This window comes from Sprattus sprattus (genome assembly GCF_963457725.1).
Source record: "Sprattus sprattus genome assembly, chromosome: 6".
NCBI lineage: Eukaryota > Metazoa > Chordata > Actinopteri > Clupeiformes > Clupeidae > Sprattus > Sprattus sprattus.
The window spans coordinates 17,130,427-17,150,149 of NC_137925.1; the positions used below are offsets into that span (position 1 = coordinate 17,130,427).

At 48.4% G+C, this 19,723-nt stretch overlaps 2 protein-coding genes across 2 annotated transcripts in view; both read left to right on the forward strand.

The window, feature by feature from the left end:
* Nucleotides 1–19,723, forward strand: part of LOC308367035 (protocadherin gamma-A3-like) — a gene marked incomplete at both ends in the record, with an annotated part of 261,143 nt that overhangs the window by 143,060 nt on the left and 98,360 nt on the right. The window lies entirely within an intron of this gene.
* pcdh2ac (protocadherin 2 alpha c) overlaps nucleotides 8,551–19,723 on the forward strand; it is a 25,091-nt gene continuing 13,918 nt past the window's right edge. The window contains exons 1-2 of the mRNA XM_080840735.1: nucleotides 8,551–11,179; nucleotides 14,834–14,892. Coding sequence (XP_080696861.1) covers nucleotides 8,576–11,179; nucleotides 14,834–14,892 — 2,663 coding nt within the window. The 5' untranslated portion in view covers nucleotides 8,551–8,575. The remainder of the gene's footprint in view (nucleotides 11,180–14,833; nucleotides 14,893–19,723) is intronic.

Consider the following 19,723-nt stretch of genomic DNA (forward strand, 5'->3'; position numbering starts at 1 on the left):
CCCTGTGTTGCTGTGCGTAGATTAGTGCTGTTTTCTGGTCCATACCAGTCCCTCTTTTGTTTCAATCTCTCCCTCTCTCTCTCTCTGTTCTGTTCTGTTCTGTTTCATCAGTGAGAGTGTTACTGAATTGAGCAGTTATGATGTATTTACAGGCCTATCCCCAGATGCTGGTGTTATCTGCTTTCCCATGTTGTAAACAAACAAACGTTTTCACAAAATGATGATGAACAGAAATGTGGCTGCAAAACTAACCTAACAGAATCAAGGCCATCCACTGTAGCAACAAGCACAAACATAGAAGTTCCAACCCTTTTCAATGCAGTGTTTCTTTTAAAGCACATTTCGAGAATAAGGTTTTGTCTAATCTTGTTACTGCTCCTGCCTGTGTATAGCCCTTCCCAGTGTTGCTGATTTCATTACAGAACAGAACAGGCAGTGCTGTTCAAGAGGGGTGGTGGTGAAAGCAGTCTCTCCTCTCCTCTCTTCTCTTCGCACAGCTCAGCTGAATCTCTCCTCCCCCACTCCACTTCAAAGCCTCTGCAGAATGTATTCGCACACATGTGGAGGCCAATAGACCGTGAGCTGAGAACTGGAGTGCAAGAGGGCAAATGCGTTATGTGTGACTGATTTTTCCCTAAGGGAATTTTTTTTGAATTATGGACTTTTTCTTTTATATTTGTATTTTTTTTGCTCTCAAATGTAAAACATGCCTGCGCATGTGTCTCGTTGGCTTTGAATTGAAAATTACACAGCAGTAAATAAGGCTTCCGGATGGGGTGGGATTTGTGCGAGGTCACAGTGGCTTTCACTGGCATTGAGCAGGCTGCCTGATCCACTGCTCCATATTGCAGGCTGAGAAGGGAGGCTCCGTATGGTGCTGCGTGTGGGAGATAAGGTGGGGGAGGGGGCTGGTAATTTTCCGCTCGGCTCTGCTCTGTTCTCGGCTCTGCTCTGCAGCAGGGAGCTCTCTCTGTCTGGAGGCTGAGCTCACAGTGCTGACATCATCACCGGGGGCTACTCTGTCAATCACGCTAGGCCCCTCCCCCAGCCAAGCCCAGCCCAGCTCAGCCCTGCCCACCCTACCCCCCTCCACCTCCCAGAGGATGGGAGTCACCCTGGCAGCATCGTCACATGAGCAGCATGGGTTGTGTGTGTGTGTGTGTGTGTGTGTGTGTGTGTGTGTGTGTGTGTGTGTGTGTGTGTGTGTGTGTGTGTGTGTGCTCTATGCTAGACCTGATCTTTTCAAGGTGTTTATTTGCGGTAGTGTCAAGTAGAGTGTATATGACGGTCCACATGTGTAAACTATGTGTGTCAGGGCGTGCATTAGCTGACGGCATCCATCCCCAGCAACAACCTCCTGTGCAGGGGAGAGGCCACCCAGCAGAGTGCATTAAATTATTGATTTTGCTAAGCACATTACCCAGTGCGAGGTCGGCCCGACGGAGTGCTTCTGCGTTTCACCAGCAAATAATCTGCTCTCATTGCTCGGAGTGCACACTGCAGTCAGAGTTCCTCGGCCACTCCCTGGATGAGTTAGACGGGAGTGGCGGCATCCTGTAAACATGACCCAGAGTCCATGACCCTAATCGCTGATCCCTGACTCATCGCCCAGATGCATCATGGGTAAGAGGTCACTCCGAAACAGATGTGGCTTGGCAGGGGTGGCTTATGTGACCGCTGTCCCCTGTCCTGTCCCTGCTTATGAAACCCTTTGTACTTAACCCCCCTGTGATGTTGAGCAGAGGTCTTACCTCATCCCCCAACCCCCGGCTCCTCCCCCTTTTCCGTAACCTTGTCTTCCACCTCTCCCCTTTTTTTCCCAGCAGCCCTCTCTGCAAATGTGTCACCTTCCATTCTGTCACCTTCGATGTAACCATGGTAACTGGGTTTTTTAGCTGCTCTGTGTAGATTGCGTCTGCAGATAGCTGCAGCCTTTTCCAGCCTTACCCCAGTGGAGCTACAGGATGTACTCAGGCACTCATTTAAAACCCACCTCCTGTGCGCTACTACCCACACCCCTCTGTGATCACATCAGGCACAGCGAGAGAGGCAGAGAGATAGGAGGGAGGGAGAGGAAGAGGAGTGAGGGAATTAAATGGAGGGTGAGAGAGTGAAAGAGCATTAGTGAAGGAGGGCATTAGGGAGAGACAGAGATAAGAAGAGATATGTGGGCCAGAGATGTGCAAATAAGACTTAAAGAGGAGAACCGAATGCACGAGTTGAACTGGAACGAAGGATGTGATGATAAAGAAAGAAAAAGAGAGAGAGAGAAAGACAGGGAGGGAGGGAGGCATCGGTGTTACACTGAGCGAGGAGAGACAATAAAACCAAATCACTGGCATTAATTCAGTGCCCACAGTGCTGAGTGGCTACACGAGTCGCCAGAAACGCGGTCACTGATTGAACATGACAGAGCTGATCATCTAACCTTCCCCGTCTCCACCGTGGCGCTGGCAAACCAAACGCAGGCAGCCGCCACCATTAGCCCAGTTTTATTCTGTTTGCACGCACAGGCAGGCTGAAGCTGGAGTGGATACAGAGGATAGGGAGCCTAAGCTGAGCAGAGCAGAGAGGGGGGGACTGGAGCATGCCTGTTCCTCCTGATAGCTTTGTGTGCCCTTATCCACGGGCTTTTGATGTTGTTGGGTTTTTTATTCCTCCTCATTTCTTTTCATTTCGGTCAGGCATCTAGAGGACGGCCCGTGCTGAGACAGCAGTGTTTATCGGGCCCCCACGGACAGCTGGGTTTTGTGTTCAGTCGAGTCATGCCCTTTACACTGACAGGGGAGATGTAATGACTGAGAAACAGGCTTACTCTGAGACTTACAGATCTGTTTGTGTGTGTTTGTGTGTGTGAACGTGTGTCAGTGAGAGAGCAAGTGTGTGTTGGCAAGTATTATTGCTGCATAAATCTTTGTGTGATGTGGGATGTGAATTTGAAAAGACCACGCCGCAGTGTGCGAACAAGATACCCGCTGCTTCTTTTTTTGGTACTGCTGAGATTGTGTCAGTGTCTGTGTGTGCGTTTGGAAGTGATTAATAGCCCATGTGTTCTGTTGTTAGTGGGAGTGGGATGTGGTTGATAGTGTAGTGAGCGGTGAAAGAAAGAAAAAACCAACATGCTTTTATAGATAGAGAAATATATGGCTTAGCCTGCGGTTTTTGCAAGTAACACTGACATAGATTTTTTTTCTCCCCCTCCTCTTTAATCCTTTCCCTTCTGTTCCCTTCTGTTGTCATGACAATCATAGTCTACACTGGCAGAAAGAAAATGTAGGTTGAGCACAAGATGACAGCAAACAGAGAGAAACACTAAGCTTGGAACAAGGAGAGATGGTGTGAGAAATGTTAGCGGGATGAAGTGTTATTTTAAGAAGAATATAGGCTGAAGGGGAATCAGTATCTGAGGATCTTAACAGACTTACAGAAGTATACACATAGATCCACAAAGGGAAGCAGAGAGAGAGTGAGGGGGAGAGAGAGATAGGGAGGGGGAGAGAGAGCGTGAATGTACAAAAACACTTTGAGTCTCTGAGGATGGATTATTTATTGATGCCAAAGACTCGGCGCTTGCAGTACCATATTGCACCCACAGAGGGCTTACTTTAACTGTAAAATCTCACTCCATTCCCCCAATCCTGTTTTCTCCCTTTTCCCCCTCCCTCCCTCTCTCTCCCTCTCTGTCTCATTGATTGTTTAGCTTTACAAATGACTTGCGACTTAAAACATTTTTAGTGATAAATCCCTTACGCCATAATGAACTGTGGAAAGATGCTTACAAAGTATTTATCCCTTCACCATTTTTCTTGGCATGTACTCAGGCTATGGTAGGGTTTCTCCTTAATCAAATTCATTTAAAATACATCATAAATACAGCACCTAACAGAGCTGCAAATGGAAGCTGCTAGCCGGTGTTGTTCTGATAAAGAGCCCTTATTTATAAATGTGGCCGAGGTTGTCAGTCATATGGCCGCCGCCGCCAGCTACAGACGTGGTGTGACAATATGAGAATCACTGGTCAGTCAGCCAGTGAGCCGACTCACAGTCTGACAGGCAGACGAGGCTCTGACTCACCCAAGAGACATCCGCGACCTCCATCTCATGAACATGGGGTCAGATTTAGGACACTAAATGCTGGGAATATGTGTAGGGTGAGCTCTACATCAAGTGTTATTCATGTCTTTTTTTCTCTACATTTCCATCCCCTTGCCGTCTTCTCTCTGGCTCACACACCCACACAATTGCAGAAGCTTTTTTATGTGAATTTGCTTTCTTTGCTTCCCCTAAAATGGTCAATTATTTTACCTGGTGTGACTGCTGAAAGTCTACATGGCATAACAAGCTGTTATGCTATGTAATAAATGTCTTTTTAAGGGCAACCAATAACCATGCATTAATGAGGCTCTGTTAAATATTGCAGTGATCCTCTATGTATAATTGATAGGGTGTGATTAATATTTTGAGTGGGCAGAAGTAGGTTTTTCTTTTGCTTGTATATTTCTCTCCCTGTCTCTCCTCAGTGGATAGGTAGCAAGTTGCTAATTATGCTAAGGTCACAGGGCAGACTGATAAAAAAAATGCATATACCTGTACACTACTGTGGCTTTTCATAAAAGCTAAATGCTAAATGACTAAACTTTGAATGACTGAAATGTCATCTTTCTGTATAAAGCCATGTTGACTGTGGTGCGTGTATCCTTTTGGGTGAGATTTCCCACCCCCCTTTTGGTCTCTCTGTCTGTGCCAGAGTGAGAGGTGAGGAGTGGGAGGGCTGTCATTAGCTCCTGTGCTCCACTTCAGTCCCGCCCCTTGGCCAGATTTTCTCAGTTGGAACTGCGGATGCTGCAGACACTGATCACAGCTGGAGAGGAAGGGAGAGAAAAAGCAACGGAAAGGGGGAAGAGAAGGAGGTAGAAGAACAGATGAGCAAACATAGGGAAGGAAAGCAGCCCTTGACTAAATGTGTGTGTGTGTGTGTGTGTGTGTGTGTGTGTGTGTGTGTGTGTGTGTGTGTGTGTGTGTGTGTGTGTGTGTGTGTGTGTGTGTGTGTGTGTGTGTGTGTGTGTGTGTGTGTGTGTGTGTGTGCCTGCATGAAGTGTGGGAAGATGTTATGGGCAGAGGTATATCAAAGTCATGTATATGAGGACTCAAGACAGGACAACATTTAAGGGACTGGGCTGCTAAAGACATCTGAAAATGTTGAAATAATACAGGACATTCCAGCTTGCAACAACGCCCTCATTATGGCTCTTTAGAGGAGTGAAAAAGGTCTCGCTGTAACCTATCTAACTTAAGGGGAGGGGAGGGGAGGGGAGGGGAGGGATGAGTGTGCGCAGTAGCACTAGACGAAACCATCTGTATTTCCACAGGCAAGACAGGCTGCGTGTAGCTTAACGAAACTGAGATAACTTCATCCCAAACCCCTCGAGTTCAAATAATTAGCGGTGGGAACAGATGGACCTCACTCTGACAGGTATGAAAGAGAGATGTCAGCTCTCAGCTTCTGAAGACGCGCCGACAAATCTCACATCGTCAAGCTAAGTTAGTACAGTAGTGTGTGTGTGTGTGTGTGTGTGTGTGTGTGTGTGTGTGTGTGTGTGTGTGTGTGTGTGTGTGTGTGTGTTTGTGTGTGTCTGTGTGTGAAAGAGATAGATAGAGAGAGAGAGAGAGAGAGAGAGAGAGAGAGAGAGAGAGAGAGAGGGATATGGAAAGGCACCGGGAGTGGGGGGAAGGCGCGGATTGGGTGAGAAGGACCGGAAAGGGGCAGACAGCGGCCGCGGTGGGACAGAAGCAGGTGTTTGAATCCGCGGGGGTGTGTAATTGACGAGATTACAGGGTACTCTTTTTCTTCTCCTCGGCATAAACACGTCCCACCGTCCCGGTGGGAAGGCGTCTGGTAAATGTCAGGGACAGCGACGCTGCCGGGCCTTGATTGACAGAACCCTGGTGTTTTGTCTCCTCCCCACCTGATTAAACTAGGAGAGAGACGAACAAGAGACGAACGTCCAAAACAGTACACGGAGGAAAATATGACAACTAACAACCACCACCCCAACCTACTGCTGGAGGGAAAATGTTATGAAAAAGTTAGCAAGTATGTGCCTAATTTTAACTATCTAAAATCATTTAACATACATGGTATGCCATTTGTATGGAGAGTTGTTGGCTGTGTGCAAAAGCGATCCAAAACTCTTAAGGCGCAGTCCACAGAGAGAAAGAAGATACGCAAGCCAAAGTGTTCTGCCTTTTCAACCTTTCCGTGCAAATAGCGGTGAAATGTCGTCCACTTTTCCGCTGCAGTGAACCTTTGAATCAGTACAGAGGACTGGTCTCGATGTCTGCCAGCGCTCTTCGCCGCGGATGCCCGCGAGGGGGTGATGTGCGGGGGAGAGCAAAGCGCCCGGTGGTCCGATGACTCACGGCTGCGCTGGGTCCTCTCGGGACATATAACTAGAGTTTCAATCGGTGGACAGGGGAAAAGCTTCATGGTTGTATAATTTCAGTGCAGTTGTGTTGTTTTCTTAAGTAAATTATTGTTTGGCGTGGTTGTCCTTTCATAGAAACCTCATCAACCTAACAGTATGATTTACAACTAATTCCATTTTCTAGCCATATTCTTTCGATACGAAAAGGGAGTCGTTTTCTGTTACTGTATCAGGCAGATCTCTGGGTCATAACTGAATTGAAACCAATTCAAATTAAGTTTTAATTGGGCATACAAGGCCTTGGATTGTTCTAATTACCCGGAGAGGCTGAACTACATGAGACATTATTGGACGACTCAATTACGGCCTTCGGTTCCACCACCTGAGAGTCAGCATGCACAGCTGCCGCCAGTCAGCGCTGCTACAAGGCAGAGGATGGATGCAGCACCCATAAGGAATGACCAGAGGGTGGAGATGGGCGGAGATCTGGACCGCTCAACCCCCATTCTCTGTTTTTTATGGTTACCGATGGGAATTTAATTGCATCGGTGGACATTAATAGGCACGTTGGTGTGACTGCTGGGTGTGATATATGCTTTCATTGATTAGTTGGGGGGGGGGGGGGGGGGGGGGGGGCAGAGCTCAGCTTTTACTGGCCAGTCTGAAGTCTCATTATTTCAGTGGAACGGCTTTGTGCCAAAAACACTAAACTTGCTAGCATCGTTATCAAGTATGAGTTTGTGGAAAGTCTGTGGAGAGTAGTTTTACATTCTTTTAATAGTAATATTTAATTTCTCTCTTAATTCATTTTTCATACACCTTACTTTAAGGTAATATATTTATGACATGTATATACTGACGTTTGCATACATTGTCGAAATATTCAATTTTTGCTGTTGATTTTAATTCTTATCGTGTTAGCCATATGGAACTGCCCTTCTCGTCTCATGTGCATGCGTGAAAAATTATTTGAGCAATTTCAGGCAGGCAGAACAACGTTGCCGAAATTGTTTTTGACAGTTGGTGCGAAGGGGCAAATCGGGAGCATCTTGTTAGTGACCTGGTTTGCATCGGAGAGCGCTCCCCGAGCTCTTGTTGCTCATAAGATAATTGAAAAAGAGGCAATACTGGGCAGTGACGAGGAAAGAATGGGGAAAGGGGAGGGAGTGGTGACAGACAACGAGAGCAGTCAGAGGTCCTGCAAACTTAATCTCTGATTATTTGATCTGTCAGTCTTGAAGCACATGAAAGGCAGGGGAGGAGTGTCCAGCAGCAGTGTGATGACTGCTGGCTCAAGCGAGTGTCACTGAAAGATCATGGACTGTGTGTTGGGTGCAATAATAAATAAAACGAGACCCCCGTTTTCAAACAAAGAGATTTTTAAAAACAAAACCGCACCTGTAGGAGTTGCATATTGATGTGTATACGATAATGATTTATCAACGAAACAAGTGTATATGATAATGATTTAAAGAAGTAATGTTTTTTAAGAGCGCGTCACCTAATGCGATGTATTAAGACCACCGCTACACGCAGACAGCACACAATGAAAAGGGCGGTGGCACTCTGAAGACTACAGCCTTGTTTTCATTCCAATTTTCCTGAGCGTGTCATTCGTGTCACCATAAATTAATAAATACAGCCCAATCGATCGAGAAAACCATTCCTGAAATTATATAATATTCCTGCGAAGAGTATCAGGTGTCAGGTTTCTCTCAGATTGTCGCTGTTTTTTATTCAGAGGTGCTGAAAAGGCAGCCAGCAGTCTTTGAGAGGGAGTGCTACTCCCCTCCCCCGCAGCACAGAACAGTGCACGGGAGAAAGAGAGGGAGGGGGAGGAGGACAGGGGAGAGAGCAGGGAGAGAGAGAGCGATAGGCAGCACCCGTGTAAGGGAAACAAGAGTCAGCCGCACGAAGGAGAGAGAAAAATATCAGCAGAAGCTACCGACAAAAGGAGAGAATATGGATGTAGTGGGAAAATGTCCGTTTAATGAGGCAGCGGAGAGGAGACTTTGGTCATCCTGCACATAGTCGACTGTCAGCGGCGGGCAACTCTCCCCTTTTTTAATGCTGTGGCTGGAGTATTCGCAAGGCAAGCTCAATAGACGGAAAGCTGTTTATAATCCGTCTGCGGATCTTGCCAGCTTGCGATGGCTGTTGCGGGGCGATGTAGCAACATAAACGAGTATGTGCCTCTTTATTTTTATTTAGTTATAGTTTTACTAAGTGGCCTTACAAATGCACAAATTAAGTATTCTATTCCCGAGGAGCTGGATACCGGAGCTTTCGTTGGAGACATCGTTAGAGATTTAGGACTAGAGCTGAGAAAGCTCTCAACACGGAGGATTCGTATCTCCTCCGATAACAGGAGGTATTTTAATATTGATCACAAAAACGGGAAGCTATTCGTTAGCGACAGAATCGACCGTGAGACGCTGTGCGATTACAGCGGTTCCTGCCTTCTCAATCTCGAAGTGGTTGTTGAAAATCCACTCGAAGTGCACAACGTGGAGGTGGAGATTTTGGACGCGAATGACAACTCACCGCTTTTCCCCCGAGACGAGTACCAGCTGGAGATCTCTGAGTCCGCGCCCGCTGGGACCAGGTTTCCCATCGAGGGCGCACAGGACACGGACGATGGCTCCAATTCGGTGCGCCTCTATCGCCTCAGCCCAAACGAGCACCTCGCACTCGAGTCCAACAAGCCCCCGCCTAATGGAAAGCACATCGAACTGATATTAAAAAAGCCTCTGGATCGCGAGCAAACGTCTTCACATCAGCTAATTCTGACAGCCGCGGACGGAGGCACAGCATCGCGCACTGGCACAGCAAAAATTTACGTGCGCGTTTTGGACACAAACGACAACGCGCCGGTGTTCGCCAGCTCTGTATACAAAGTGAAACTGAGAGAGAACTCGCCCTTAGGCGCATTAGTTATAAAACTCAACGCCACAGATAGGGATGAAGGCACAAATGGAGAGGTGTACTACTCCTTCAGCAGCTACACTCCAGAGAGAGTTCGCCAGATGTTCACCATGGACTCTGACAGTGGGGAGATCAGAGTCAGGAGCAATGTTGACTATGAGGAGACCAATACTTATGAAATGTACATCCAGGCTATGGACAGAGGTGCAGGTGCTGTTGCAGTCCACTGTAAGGTGGTGGTGGAGGTGCTTGACGTGAATGACAACCCCCCAGAGATCTTGCTGTCCTCCCTGTCCAGCCCAGTGAGGGAGGACGCGAGGGCGGACACAGTGGTAGGGCTGATCAGCGTGTCCGACCGCGACTCGGGCCAAAACAAACATGTCACCCTGGACATCATTCCTCCCAACCTCCCCTTCAAGATCAAGTCCTTTCGGAACCATTACACCATAGTCACCTCAGCCTTTCTGGACCGAGAGGCCATTCCGTTCTACAACGTGACCGTGACGGCCAGCGATGGAGGCAGCCCCTCACTTTCCTCCCAGATGGCCGTGCGTGTGGAAGTGGCCGATGTGAATGACAACCCGCCGCGATTTGAGCAGACCTCTTACACCGTTTACGTCACAGAGAACAATGCCCCCAGTGCTCCGCTGTGTGTCGTGAAAGCCACCGACCCAGACGCGGGCGAGAATGCCCGCATCACCTACACCGTCCTCAACGACAACAACCACGGCATCTCGGTGGCCTCTTATGTGTCCATCAAACCGGACACCGGTGAGGTTTATGCCTTGCGCTCCTTTGACTTTGAGAAGCTGCGCGAGTTTCACTTACAGGTGAAAGCGCAGGACAATGGCGTGCCCCCGCTGAGCCGCGTGGCCACCGTCTATCTCTACGTCATGGACCAGAATGACCACACACCGTACTTTGTGCACCCGGTGCCGAACGGCATGCAACCTGCCGAGACGGTGATGCGAAACGCCGAGGCTGGTGTGCTCGTGACGCGGGTGGCGGCCTGGGACGGTGACGCCGGGCAGAACGCCTGGCTCCTCTTCGGCCTGGTGCACCCTGCTGCCGAACTGGACCTGTTTAAGGTGCACGAGCACACGGGCGAGATCCGCACCACCCGCCGCGTTGTGGAGGACAACTCAACCCTCTTCAGCCTGGTGGTGCTGGTGAAGGATCACGGCCTGCCCCCCCGCTCCTCCACCGCCACCGTCAATGTGGCCGTCATGGAGATCCCACCCAAGGTGACCCCCGACCCCAAGCGCATCATCCGCCCAAACGGCAGACTCCCCCTCACCAACGTCACAATCTACCTGATCGTGGCTCTGAGCGCCACCACCTTTGTCTTCCTGGTGACGGTGGTGGTGCTGACCATCGTCAAGTGCCATACGTACTGCAGCCAGCCAGGAGCCTGCTCCTGCTGTGGATGCAAGAAGTCCCCCAAGGAGGGCGGCGCTGGAGGAGGAGGGGGTGGTGGGGGTGGGTCAGGTGGAGGTGGAGGTGGTGGGAGTGGGGGTGGGGGTGTGGGCGGAGGCGGAGGCGCCGGGGGCAACCAGCAGCCCGGCAACAGCGTGGCCCTGCGGCGAGACCTCAATGTGGAGCCTCACTACATCGAGGTGCGGGGCAACGGCTCAATGACCAAGACATACTGCTACAAGACCTGCCTGACTGCCACGTCGGGCAGCGACACCTTCATGTTCTACAACACGGGCCGGCCCATAAGCGGGACTTGGGGCTCGGGGCAGCAGAGCTTCTTCACGGGACAGCACACCAGTCAGTTCGTGCGGCGGCTCAGCATGCCTGATGCCACCGCCATCCAGGTGTGTGCTCCACCCCGCCCTGCTCCACCCTACCGACCCCGTCCCGCCCTGCACACCTGCACATGTCCCTCTGCTCCATCTCTCCATTGCTGTGTTGTGCTGTGTCAGGCATCCAGTGGTTTTGTTTATTTTTTTCATCTCGTTTTAATTTATCCCTCACTTGAGGCAAACAGTGTTCGCTGAGAGTATTGTGGTTGGTATTTAGATTAGGAAAAAAAAAAAACTCTCTGGGCAGCAATTTGTGTTTGTTTGTATTCCCTAAGTTGCTCTTGTTTGAAATAGCGGATGGGCTTTCGGTAACTGTGTCGCAGATTTTTCTGCTTTTTCTCCCCTTCAAGAGTGCATGTATAGGTGTGCTCATGCCTGTGCGTATATCAGACATTATTAGACAGTAAATAAACCTCTATAGGGATGTGTGTGTGTGTGTGTGTGTGTGTGTGTGTGTGTGTGTGTGTGTGTGTGTGTGTGTGTGTGTGTGTGTGTGTGTGTGTGTGTGTGTGTGTGTGTGTGTGTGTGTGTGTGTGTGTGTGTGTGTGTGTGTGTGTGTGTGGGTGGGTGGCTGTGTGTTTCCGTGCAGAGCTCTGCCAGTTGTTTGTTTCTGATGATTCAGGGTATCAGAGGTTTATGCGCCTCTCTGCTCCACACTCGTTTACAGCTGTCATCAAATCGCTTTCTATCATTTGTGTATTCAGGGAGAAAAAAACACACTCCCTCAGCCCCCCATCCCTCTCCTCTCCCTCTCCTCTCCTCTCCTCTCCCCATCTTTCCTCTGCTCTCCTCTCCTTTCCCCATCTTCTCTCTTCTCCTCTCCTCTCCTTTCCTCTCCCCATCTCTCCTCTCCTCTCCTTTCCTCTCCCCATCTCTCCTCTCCTCTCCCCATCTCTCCTCTCCTCTCCCCATCTCTCCTCTAATCTCCTCTCCCCCCTCTTCTTGCTGCACTGCAGCCTCCACAGGCACCACAGCTGAATCTGTTCTATTTGGAGGCGTCAAAGCTCCAAACAACCTCCAGCTCCCCAGCATTCACACCCTGTCCTCTCCAGACAGCGTCACACTTCCTCAGCGTCTCTGAGGCGGCACCGAGGAAACGAGCTCTGGCCTGAGAGCGATCCAAAACTCAGAGCTCATGTGCCCGGGGCTTGCTCTCCTTTCTAAAACAAGGGCTGTGCTGTCACTTAAGAGGGTTGACTCAAGTGGATCTTGCATAATTTAGATCATTGAGTTTCCAAATGGACAGGGACAGATTTTCTTTTTCTTTTTTTTTTTTACCCCAGACTCCACTGTAATTGCGCTCATTCCATGGAAGTGTCTGATAGGCGTCGGACGATGGCTTGCTGACTGAGGGGCGACTCGCGTACTGAAGTGTACACTCTCTGTATCGCCCTGCTTTTCGCTCTCCAAATCCTCACTAATGGCCATCTGTAGATCGTTATGTGCCAGGCTTTTTCCACTAAGAAGACCAGGGAGAGAGATGTAATGTAGCATGTTAGCATGCCACAAACCTGAACACATATTGGCCCTTAAGCCCATCCAAAATGACAGCCCCTACACAGTTTCCAGTCAGAATCAAGTTGAGTGTGTTGAAATGATTCGTGGTACTCCCTTGCTGCGAGTAAGAGGCTTTTTCTGTATGAGGGGAAAGAGAGGTGGACTTGAAAAACAGAGCTCTTTCGTCCCTAATTGCTCCCCGCTTCCCTGTCGCTCTCATTAAATGCCAGTCATGTTTGTTCCCACTTGCTGTGTAATTAAGAAGCAGTGGCATGCTTTTCCTTGCTAGCGGCACCTGATTGGGTGGCTCGGTTTTGAACGGGGCACGGAGAAGAGCTGTGATTGGCTGGCGCAGGGTGCGCGAGTGCTGTATCCAGGCGAGGTGTGTCCACTCGGCACAGGCCTACTTGAGAGGGAGAGAGAAGGGAGAGAGCGAGAGAAAAAGGCGCAAGAGAGAGAGAGGGAGCAAGAAACCTCTGGCATGAAGAGATCAGACCCCACCAGAGCTCATTATCTCCCTCTCTGCAATCAGTGCACTGAGAGTGACAAATAATGCTTTTCAGACGAAAGGTGACGAGAAAATAATTAAATATGGAGCTTTGACACCCCTCCTTTTTCCTTTTCTCTGTTGCTATCTCTGTAAACCCCCACAATCATCTGCTGTGTACCTATAATCAGTACCGATCACATTGGTTTGGTCTTTGGCATATCTTAGACTAGTCTAGAGTGGATGTGATAGATGGTTGCTTCTCTTTCTTAGCTTGTGCATTGATGCACTGTGTGGAGATAGAACTGATTTCCCCTTTGCCTCTTTACACTTTATTCATCCTGGAGCAATAGTCTGGTTTTCAACATTGTTCAGCCTACAGCATTTGCATGTGTATGCTCATTATGAATATACACATACACATGCACACACACACACAATACACACACAAACACACACACACACACACACACACACACACACACACACACACACACACACACACACAAATGGAAGTCTGAGGTCTTGTCTGTCTTCACTTTGAGGTCGGAATCGTTGGCTAATATAATGGACCTGCGCCACTGCCGTGTCTTTGAGGTCTACTCTTCACCCGGCAAATGTGATAGAGTGTAATAACGAAAGGGCCGCTTCTCTGTAAATATGATCGAACGTCTGAGTGAGTCACAGAGGGGCTTCAGGTTCGGCTGATTAGAGCCCATATTGGATTTCAGCCTGATGGATGTTTTCAGTGCGGGGAAGCAGGTAGATGGGAGAAGGGGGGTGGGGGTGGGGGTGGGTACAGGGTCGATGCTCCATCTCCAGCATATTTACATCCCTCTGGGAGGAAACGGGGACCGGGTCACCATGGTTACACACACCTGCGTCACAAACTACGTGTTTCTGCTGTTGGTAGACAAATCCAGTTTTGTAACAGTTTTCACAACTACATAGATACATATACAGGTACTTTAGACTTTAGAGTTGTTTCTTCCTGTAGTCTTTAAATTGTTCCTACATCCTGATTCCTGTAAATGAGTTCTTCTTCTGTAGTCTGGTACAGGTGAAGCTGTTTTCTATTTTCACTGTTTTCTGCAGCACCTGCTGCTGTGTGTGCTGATTGTGTGTATGTGTGTGTGTGTGTTTGCTCGCAACATAATGCCTCTGTACTCTGATGCACACTGCCCTGGCTGCTTGGGGCTCACATGTCACATACAATCCACATCCAGGTGGAGCAGTCAGTGGGGGATAAATTGATTCCACTTCCTTCTCATCCCCCCAAACACTCTGTGGTGCTCTGACCTTGACTTTGAGAGGGGTCGTGTGTGTGTGACTGTGTGTTTGTGTGTGTGTGAGAGAGAGACAGAGAGAGTGTAAGTGATTGAGAGTGCGAGAGAGAGAGGAGGAGACCCTTATCAGTCTGGCTTGCACTACCCTTGTTGACAATGTGTCCAGATGTTTTGACCGGCTTAGATGTCTGAGGTTGACCAACATACCTTTTCCCTCCACACTCAAAGTCACAGGGGACACATTTCAGCCAGCTGCAATTCATTCACATCTGCACTTTCTCACTCGCCATGACTAATTACCAGTGCAATTGACTTTTCTTTCCGTCAATGTGGCCTGCTTGAGTACTTCTCTAAATACCTCTTCTTCCATTCTCTCTCCCCCGCCCTTCTTTTCCTCCTCTGCAGCCCAAGGGTCCCAATCAGGACTGGAGATACTCAGCCTCCCTGAGAGCAGGAATGCAAAGGTAAGAAGACCATTCCACCACACACACACACACACACACACACACACACACACACACACACACACACACTCACACACACACACACACACACACACACACACACACACACACTCACACACACACACACACGCCTCATAAGTAACACCTGTCAGTCCTGATCTGTCAGTGCAACAAACACATCGGCCAGTCAGGTCACCTTTTATGGATGTTGGCCCTGACTTTGTGTGGTCTATTAGTGACAGCAAAGGTTATGGAAATGTACGATACACAAATACCTAGAGAACCCAGAGAGCTAAAGTCAGTTGTATAGCTCTGGGTTGGCTCGACTTGAGTATTTGTATATGACCCCCGTCAAAACTCCTAATTTTTGTGTTTACCTTAGCGGCACAACTGTACTTAGCGTAGTTGGCTGCCATCTACAGAAAAGCCCTACCATAGAAGGTAGAGAATCCCAGGAGAGAGAGTAGAGAGTAGAGAGAGTGGAAAAAGAGGAGGGAAGTGGAAGGCAGAGGCGCAGGGGCGGAGGGCACGAAGTGAGCCTTAGACAGTGATTTCACAGTCGAGGGCAGCTGGGCGGAAAAAACGTCCCATTTGGGTCTCCCAGTAACAGCGCGGTGGACGTGCAGAGATCAGATTACCTACAAACCACTAGGCCACAAGCTGCCTGTGGATCTCCCGGACTGGGTCCTCGAAAACAAGGGTCACGGTGATGCACAAGACATCCTTCTAACGAGGCTGGATTGCCATAATGAGCGTGGGCCTCCTGCTACACGGTACTGCCCACTCACAGAGAGCAGTAGAGAGGAATAGAAAGAGCGAGGCCTAGAGCAATAAAGAGAGGGAGAGAGAGAGAGAGAGAGAGAGTGAGAGAGAGAGAGAGAGACAGAGAGAGCCATTGCAACCTATTTGTCCCAGGCTGCGGTCTTTCGCCATCTTCAGAAGTAAAGTGGGTCATCTGCAGTGATATGGACCTGTCCCAGAGCCCGTTGCCACAGCGACCAAGGAAGGACATTCCGACCTCCAGACCAGAACACATGTTCACACCTCCCCAGTCAGAGATGAGAGCCCATCACTCACAAGCATGCATGTGTTCACGCCAGGATTTTTCGCAGTGCAATTTCCAGTTTAATCAACATGCTTAGTTGAAAGACATTTTGTATTTTGTCTATGTGTGCATGTGTGTGTTTGTGTATGTGTGTGTGTGTGTGTGTGTGTGTGTGTGTGTGTGAGTGTGTGTGTTTGTGTACTGCTGGTGTAACCTCTTAATGTTATTAGCGTTACACTGATTCCTGCTTAATTACACTGGGGTTTAATGGGAGCTAATGTAGCTGAGCGAATCATTCTAATGTATTAAATCAGTCTCATCATTCGGAGCATGATTACACATGCCCAGAAGGGTGCTTTGATGAGAATATCCATCATATCTGGAGCTCAGACACACTGCTTTATTTGTGTATTTATCCTCTATTGCAGTCCTATCTATCCTTTGACAGGATTCCTTAATGTAGAGGGATTTGCCTTGCTATATTCCCCTGCTACCATTATCCCCAATGGGCTAAAGAGAGTTGTGGTAGAAATTATTTTTTGGGATCCATCTGCCTACTCTACAGTATTGTCAGTCTCACAACTGGGTACATTTTCCATCATCATCACCATTCCCCGACACACACACACAGACACACACACACACACACACACACACACACACACACACACACACACACACACACACACACACAAGGCGTGGTCAGGAGAACACTCTATTCAGAGAGGAGAGGTAGACAGAAAAGGGCAAATAGACTGAAATGTAGTTGGACAGACAGGAAAGCTCCTGGAAGCCGAGGGCTAGAGAGTGGGGGTAGGAGACACAGCGAGAGCTGGGCAGGCGTTGGCTGAGGATCATGTATTTGGTCCAGCGATGGGCATGAATATTTTATCAGCATATCTGCTTTACTCCAGATCAACAGAGCTTTTAAAATGGCCTCCCTCACTGAATCACTGCTTGCCAAATAATAGAAAGACAAAATCATGCTTGTACACCCCACCCCCACCCCCCCCTCTCCCCAGTTTCACCTTTTCCTTCTTTTTTGAGCATTTTGCTTTTACTCCTTACACCTTGACCTTGATCTCTCTCATTTCTTCTCTCACATGCAAGCATAGCCTGCATATGTACACAACACATAAAAGAAATGTAAAATATCCTTTAGCATCCTCCAAAAATCATAGCATATATAACAAAGCATATATAACATGGCATATATAACATATCATAAATAACATAGCATATATAACATATCATATATAACATAGCATATATAACAAAGCATATACAACATACATAGCATATATAACATAGCATATATATATATATATATACATTATAAATACCAAATCTGTGCACATAGACTGTGCTGAGAAGATGAGAGATGGCGTTGTTATGGAGAGGACGTTAGCAGCAGGGGAGTGATGAGGGGCTGAGAGCTCTGTAGCATCAGTAATTGCCTGACCTTGGGACCATGGACGTGTATTATCAGAGGGAGAAAGAGAGAGGGGCTATGTATCAGGGGGCTTGACAGCTAAAATGGTGGCCACCGATCCTCCCTCCCCCATCCCCCTCTCTCTCTCTCATTCTACACCCAATCTCCATTTTACAGTCATCCTCTGTTCTGTTCTGCTGAATGTACCTACCCACTCACAACTGTAACCTTTCATGCCATGATTCGCTCACGTATCAGCTGAAGGGATCAGGGTTTCAGTAGTCCATTGCACTTTCTCCAAAAATGAAAGAGACATACATACTGTTAAATGTAATCTTGACATTTTTGATGCAATGCAGATTTTTCTTTGTTTACTCATCATTGAAAAACACATCTAATAAGGGATGGAATATTCCTCTCTTTTCCAAAGCAGCTGACTTAGCTGTCATACAACCAGCTGCCATTTTACTTCCCTTCGAACAACAGACACCTCAGATGAACATCATTCTCAGACAAGGCAGCCCCCCCCCCCCCCCCCCCCCCCACACACACACACCCCCAGGCAAAGAAGTCGATCACAGACGGACACAGGTTTTTGAAGAATGTCACACATTGTCACCTCACCTCGAGGACTCTGCATGTTGTGTGTGTATGTGTGTGTGTGTGTCTTATTTATTTTTATTTTCCGTGTTTGTCTGCTGCAACCCGAGGTTAAGCTGTGACTCAGATGCTGCTCTGGAGGTTGGCTCGGTCCTTAGATAACATCATGGCATCCTGTTTGTGCGGCACCCTGTCAGCCCCCCTGCCCTCACACCCCCCACCCCCACCGCTCATCAGATGCCCCTAAAATGGCTTCTTCAAAAGGGAATTAATTTTGCATCCTCATACATCCTGAACTGCTAAATAGACGGACCACAATAAAGACGGGGCTCCAAGAATGAGAGAAAGTCAGAGTGAAAGAGAAATGGGATACATAGAAAAGAGAACAGAGACAGAGTAGAGAAGGAAAAAAAGGAGTGCAGCTGCTCGAAGACAATCTGGTCTTATTTGCTGAAAGAGCTGTGGCGGCTGGCCTGGCGGGAGCCTGTGGCGGTGGGGTAGTGAGTTGATCCGACCTCCATGGCCCTCCGTATGGCTCTCTCTCCGAACGTAGACTCTGAACTGGGTGCAAGGAGGCCGGAGAGCAGAAAGGCTGGGTGGGGAGGAGAAAAGGAAAGATTAAACTGGTGTAGAAAAACAGCATGGAGCTGGGATTTGGCACATTCACAACCCCAGATATGCCACCATCTGTGTAAACTTACTTTTTTTTTTGTACCACCCTTTTAAAAGTGTTTTAGCAAAGATTGACCCTAACTGCTACCCTTCTTTCATAGCAGCATAAAGCCTAGTCAATGACACTCTGAAAGAGTCTAATCCCACTTGAACATCACTGTCTGCCCCCCAAATCCACCACCCCTACACATCCCAACCACGGCACTGCGGTGTCAAACTCACCCGGCAGAAACGATTGCATGCGGGTCCTCACTAAAGTGATACCAAACCTCGACAGGCCACATCTAATTAAACTCGGTTATCACAGTCACGGCTTAGGAGTCGAGGAAGGATCCTCCACCTCACAGCTGAGTTTCAAAGAAAGCATACAAGGATGAGAGGAGCAACTAACCGTCGGCCCATCAGAGTAGCATAGCTGTCAGCACCGCAGTCCACCTGTATATATCATATTCTCTATAGGAGGTGTTTATTGTATTGACATGAGATGTATGTTTGTTTTGAGGTTTTGGAGGCTTGTTTAGACACACAGTGGCTGTGTTTGCCATGCCATTAAATGGAAAGGAGCCAAGTGGCTTTTTTTAATGTGATGAAAGTTGCTGGAAATCCCCCCCAGGGGTGTAAAAATATTAAGAGCAGTGCAGCGTAAACCCTAATCTAGCGAGTGGCGCATGAGTGTGCCGGGTCACCGTGTGTAATCCCTAATCCAGGAGCATATTGCGAGAATTGCGAGACTGTAAATCATGCAACACACACTCACTCTCCCTCACACACACACACACACACACACACACACACACACACACACACACACACACACACACACACACACACACACACACACACACACACACACACACACACACTCACAATCACACATACTCACATATGCCAGTAGAACCTCCTTTTGCATTACTTTCCAGTAGGGGTTTAATTTCAGTAATGCTTTGCAGGACAGGCAGCGTGTTAAAGGAAGGGGATTGAGCACAGAGGCTTAAAACAGCAATATGGGCCTCACAGGACTGCCATTAACACATGGTGGATCTAATGCATGCTTATCTTAAACCGGGTTCATAGCCCAACAC